This window comes from Grampus griseus, assembly GCF_964374135.1.
Source record: "Grampus griseus genome assembly, chromosome: 4".
NCBI lineage: Eukaryota > Metazoa > Chordata > Mammalia > Artiodactyla > Delphinidae > Grampus > Grampus griseus.
Genome location: NC_138997.1, coordinates 31,299,485 through 31,304,257, shown reverse-complemented (window position 1 = coordinate 31,304,257; position 4,773 = coordinate 31,299,485). Strand labels below are relative to the sequence as shown.

Sequence of the window (4,773 nt, the reverse complement as noted above, 5' to 3'; positions counted from 1 at the left end):
ATTATTTTTAAGACCTTTTTTTTTGCAATAACAGCAACAACGAAAACTCCTTTACTGGTTGTGTTTCCTATAATAAAAATTACGTCTTTGATTTTGATGACAAAGGCAGAGGAATTTTAACAAAGTTTTGTGCAAAAAAAAAAAAAAATGCATGTGTCATCTTGAAACCTCGGAGGACAGAGAAAAATTAGACGAATGGAGTGCCCACACTCTCACAGGGAAGTAACACGGGTTCATCAAATTAGCTTGTTTCCTTGGCCTGCAGGAGGCCCAAAGACTGTGGTTTCCGGTAGGGGAGATGCTACCTGGGAAGGTAGAGGCGAGCCCACCTGGGGCCCTGTGACTGTTCTCACAGTACTATTTGGCTTAAGAAGAGCTCTGCTTTCAGTATATGTTTTAGGTGGGATTCTTGCTTCTATTCGAAGTACGATTTCATTAAATCTCTGAATTTTTTAGATTGACACAGATGAAAGGAACATTAGAGAGAAGACAATGATGCTAAGATCATCAAACATTTATTGAACACTCTGTAAGGTGCAAAATACTGTGCTAAGTGCTTTACACCATCTCACTGAATGTTCAATTACCCCACGAGGTACGTGCTGTAGTTACCCTTATTTTACCAATAAGGGTGCCAAGGCTTCAGATGGTTAAATAAACTACCCAGGATCACATTCAGTACTAAATGGCAGAGTCACTTGTCAATTCGGGTGTGTCTGGCACCAAAGCCCATCTCCTTACACTATGATAAGCCCTTTATTTTACAGATAAAGAAGTGGAAGTCCTGAGAGGTTAAGACCATGGTCACTCTCATTCTAACTCTTTGTCTAGGTCTTTTTCTGCATTATATCTTCTCAGTAATTTGTTTATTCCTATGCATTTTGTCAAGTATTTTTGGCCTTTGTGCATCCAGCTAATGTGTCCAATTGATTTAAAGTTACTAGATTTTTAAGAATTTAGATAGAATAAGATTTCAATTTTTAAAATTTGTAATGGAATCCCTTGGTTTGATTTTTAGTGAAGCATTTTGTACCAGACTCCTATAAAAGAGACACTGTCTCCCATGTGCTATTAAAAGTTGGACCTTGTGACCACTGTCTGACTGTGTTTTTCTTTTAGAAAAGTCAGAGGGGGCAGTGTGTGACTTCATGGAAAAAATAGCCACCAAAGATCTATCCAGCAGCATTTTTAGTTCTTTAATTTTGGTAAGCTCACACTTTCAAAACAGATTAAATTTGTCCGATTTATTTAAGAAGTATATATTACAAAGCATTCAACGGCAAGTGAGAATTCAAAGTCTCAGAGCAGAGCTAGAGAGCTTTTCACAGAGACACCATTTAGGAGGTAAGCATTTCTCCTGGAAGCTTTAGTTATTGTATTTTTAGAAATATGTTCCCATTCTTTTCATTATTATCAAAAGCATAACTAATTAGTATAAATATCTTTTGATATTCAGTTGACATATCATTGTTAAAATTGTTTTTTTTTTTAATAGTTCAAGAGATGGAGGATATCGTCAAGTCCTAGAAGGGTTCTACCATTTTCTTCTCCATCCTAAAGAGACTTGGAAATTAATGGGTAACATTTTGCATGAAATTACTGGATGCTTTTCTTCTTATCTCTGAGGCCTTCTGTGGAGAATTAAGAGGAGGTTGAATGCACGCATGGATAAAATGGATCATCTTAAAGGATTTACGTTCCAAAAATACATCAGCAGGACTGGACAGGTTCGACATAATGAGATTTCTATTTTAGCTTGACTTCTGGAACTCCGAATAAACTATAAACTGAGCTACACAAGGTCCTGGGGAGGAAGTTTCTCTTCTAAAATATTCTAGCTGCAGATAACATTTTTCTTATTCAGATCCTTTGAGGAAATTATTTACTCATCCATTTTCTGAGGAGTACGACTATTAGACACTTACCGACTTTTAATACATGAAGTGGAATAGAAAGCAGCAACTTGTATCATACTGGAAAATAAATTTTCATCAAGAAACAGACCCAGAAAGAGAAGACACCTCTACATAAGCACGGGGTGAGATGGCAGAGGCTCCTGTGGATGCCTCAACTCTGCCCGTAACTGTGAAGAAAAAGAAAAGTCTATCCATTGAAGAAAAGATCGACATCATAAATGCAGTAGAAAGTGGTAAGAAAAAAGCAGAGATTGCAGCTGAATATGGAATAAAGAAAAATTCATTGTCTTCTATTATGAAGAATAAAGACAAGGTTCTAGAAGCCTTTGAATCTCTGAGATTTGATCCAAAGAGAAAAAGACTGAGAACTGCTTTTTACACAGATCTGGAAGAGGCACTAATGAGGTGGTATCGAATCGCCCAGTGTCTGAATGTACCAGTTAATGGTCCAATGTTGCGTCTAAAAGCTAATGATTTTGCCCAGAAACTGGGACATAATGATTTTAAGTGCAGCAATGGTTGGCTGGATCGCTTTAAATCCAGGTATGGTTTAGTATTCAGAGCTCAACCTGTAGAAGCTACAGGTGTATCAGTAGACCCTTCAGATGTCTGGCACCAAAACATACTTCCTTATTATTTAAATGATTATCATCCTAAAAATGTTTTTAATGTAAAAGAGACTGGGCTGCTTTATCGAATGTTGCCTACAAATACATTTGCATTTAAAGGAGAAACATGCTCAATTGGCAAGTTATGCAAAGACAGAATAACTCTGGTGGTTGGGACAAACATGGACGGCTCTGAGAAGCTTCCTTTGCTTATCATTGGAAAGAACAGAAATCCACATTGTTTCAAAGGCGTAAAATCATTGCCTGTGTATTATGAAGCTAACAAAATGGCACGGATGACCTCAGTTGTATTTGAACAATGGATGCGGAAGCTTGATGAGAAATTTCAAGCCCAGCAAAGAAGAGTGGTGATTTTTGTTGAATCGTTTCCTGCACATCCAGAGGTAAAAAACCTAAAATCCATTGAGTTAGCGTTCTTTCCGTCTTGTTTATCTTCCAAACTTATAGCCATGAAACAAGGTGTTATTAAAAGCCTTAAAATCAAATATCGACATTGTCTCATTAAGAAATTTTTAAGCTCTGTTGAAGGCAGCAAAGAATTTATGTTTTCCCTGCTAGATGCAGTTGATACCTTGCATCTCTGTTGGAGGGCTGTCACCCCAGAGACTATTGTTAAGAGCTATGAAGAGGCAGGATTCAAATCTCAAAAGGGAGAAAGTGACAAGACAAATGCAGAGACGGACACTGGTCTTGATTTGGTTGTCCATGCCCAGGCGGCAGGAGTGGAATTTCCTGAAGGCTTATCCATAGAAGAGTATGCTGCCCTGGATGATGATTTAGAGACATGTGAAGCAGCACCAAGTGACGATGCTGTATGGACCAAAGAAAGTAAAGCAGATGAAACTGGATTTTATACTTCTGATGAAGAGGATGATGGTGGATCTCTGGGAACCGAACTCCCTTTACCATCAAAAAATGTGGCAATAACCGCTTTAGATACTCTGAAAAGTTTTCTTAGAAGTCAAGATATGAATGATGAGCTTCATAATTCTTTAGCAGACCTTGAAATTTTTATTAACTCTTTATCATGTAAGTAATTATTTATTGTACACCATCTGAAGATAATAGCTTTTTGTAATACATTTTACTATTTAAGGTATGTAAAGGGAAAATACTACTTAAACCTAAAAAATGAAAAACTAGTAATCTTTGGTTTAATTGCAAATGTCTTTAGTCTGAAGAGCAAAGTTCCCTAGGTAGATTAAATAATGAGTAAGTAAATGAAAAATATGAATTTCAATTTAGTAAGGTTTGGGGGAGCAGAAAATGAATTTCAGAGGCCTTGTACTTGAAACATACAGCATATATGTCAAAAATAAAAAGAATTCTCCAGCTGTTTGATTCATACAGGTTGAACTGGTGATTGCTATTTTCTGGGTTTTTTTAAGTTCAGGTCATGTTCTAGGATATTTTAATTTATCTACCTCATCTAAGAAACAAAATATCTATCGGTTAGATATTTAGTTTTATGAACATATATATTCTAACTAGACTTAAATATTGAGTGTTAATTTTAAATTATTTTTCTCATAACTAGCTAATCGTCCTAATAAAAACTATGAAAAATTACTGAAAATAAAATCTGACCCAATTATATACCGATATGATTAAAAATGTGTCTAACTTTCAAGTTATTTCTATATAAGATCAAATAAAAGACTATGACCTTATCAGATTTTTTTAATCATCTATAACCAGAAGGTGATATGGGTTCTTCCTAAATATTTGTATGTATATGTGTGTGTTTAAATAGAAAAGTACATTATTGAAACATGTATTAAACTCTTACAATATTTATATTTTAATAAGATTACTCTTAAAAAGTAAATATGAATATACATATGCAGTTACTAAAAAAGAAAATGTCTTACGTAGTTCTTAGATAGTTTTCCAATTTTAAGAGCTGAAACTTTTAATCTGTAATGTTGAATTTTTTGGATTTTACTTAATTTTATTTTCAGAAAAAACTGTTCTTTCAGCATATTTTGATGTTTGTTTTTTTTTTTTCAAATCCAGTGGGTAACATTTTGGATTAGCTTTCTGTTTGGGGAAGTTTTGTCTTCAGAATGTTTTAAAATGTTGTATGAAATTATTTATATTCCATCCATAAAATAGTCTTTAACCAACAGAAAAATATAACAATGTGTCAGACTTTTCTGTTGTTAAATTTTAAATACTACGTTTATTTAACTTATTACATCTAATTTAGTGTTCCCTTTGAAAAGTAT

General features: G+C 34.5%; 1 protein-coding gene across 1 annotated transcript; it reads left to right on the top strand.

Annotated features, from left to right (window-relative positions):
- Nucleotides 1-1,259: 1,259 nt before the first annotated feature.
- TIGD4 (tigger transposable element derived 4) lies at nt 1,260-4,031 on the top strand. The gene is made up of 2 exons (XM_082653959.1): nt 1,260-1,344; nt 1,496-4,031. Exon 2 carries the CDS (start codon nt 2,044-2,046, stop codon nt 3,580-3,582), a length of 1,539 nt encoding a protein of 512 aa, XP_082510085.1. The 5' UTR covers nt 1,260-1,344; nt 1,496-2,043; the 3' UTR covers nt 3,583-4,031.
- Nucleotides 4,032-4,773: the final 742 nt, after the last annotated feature.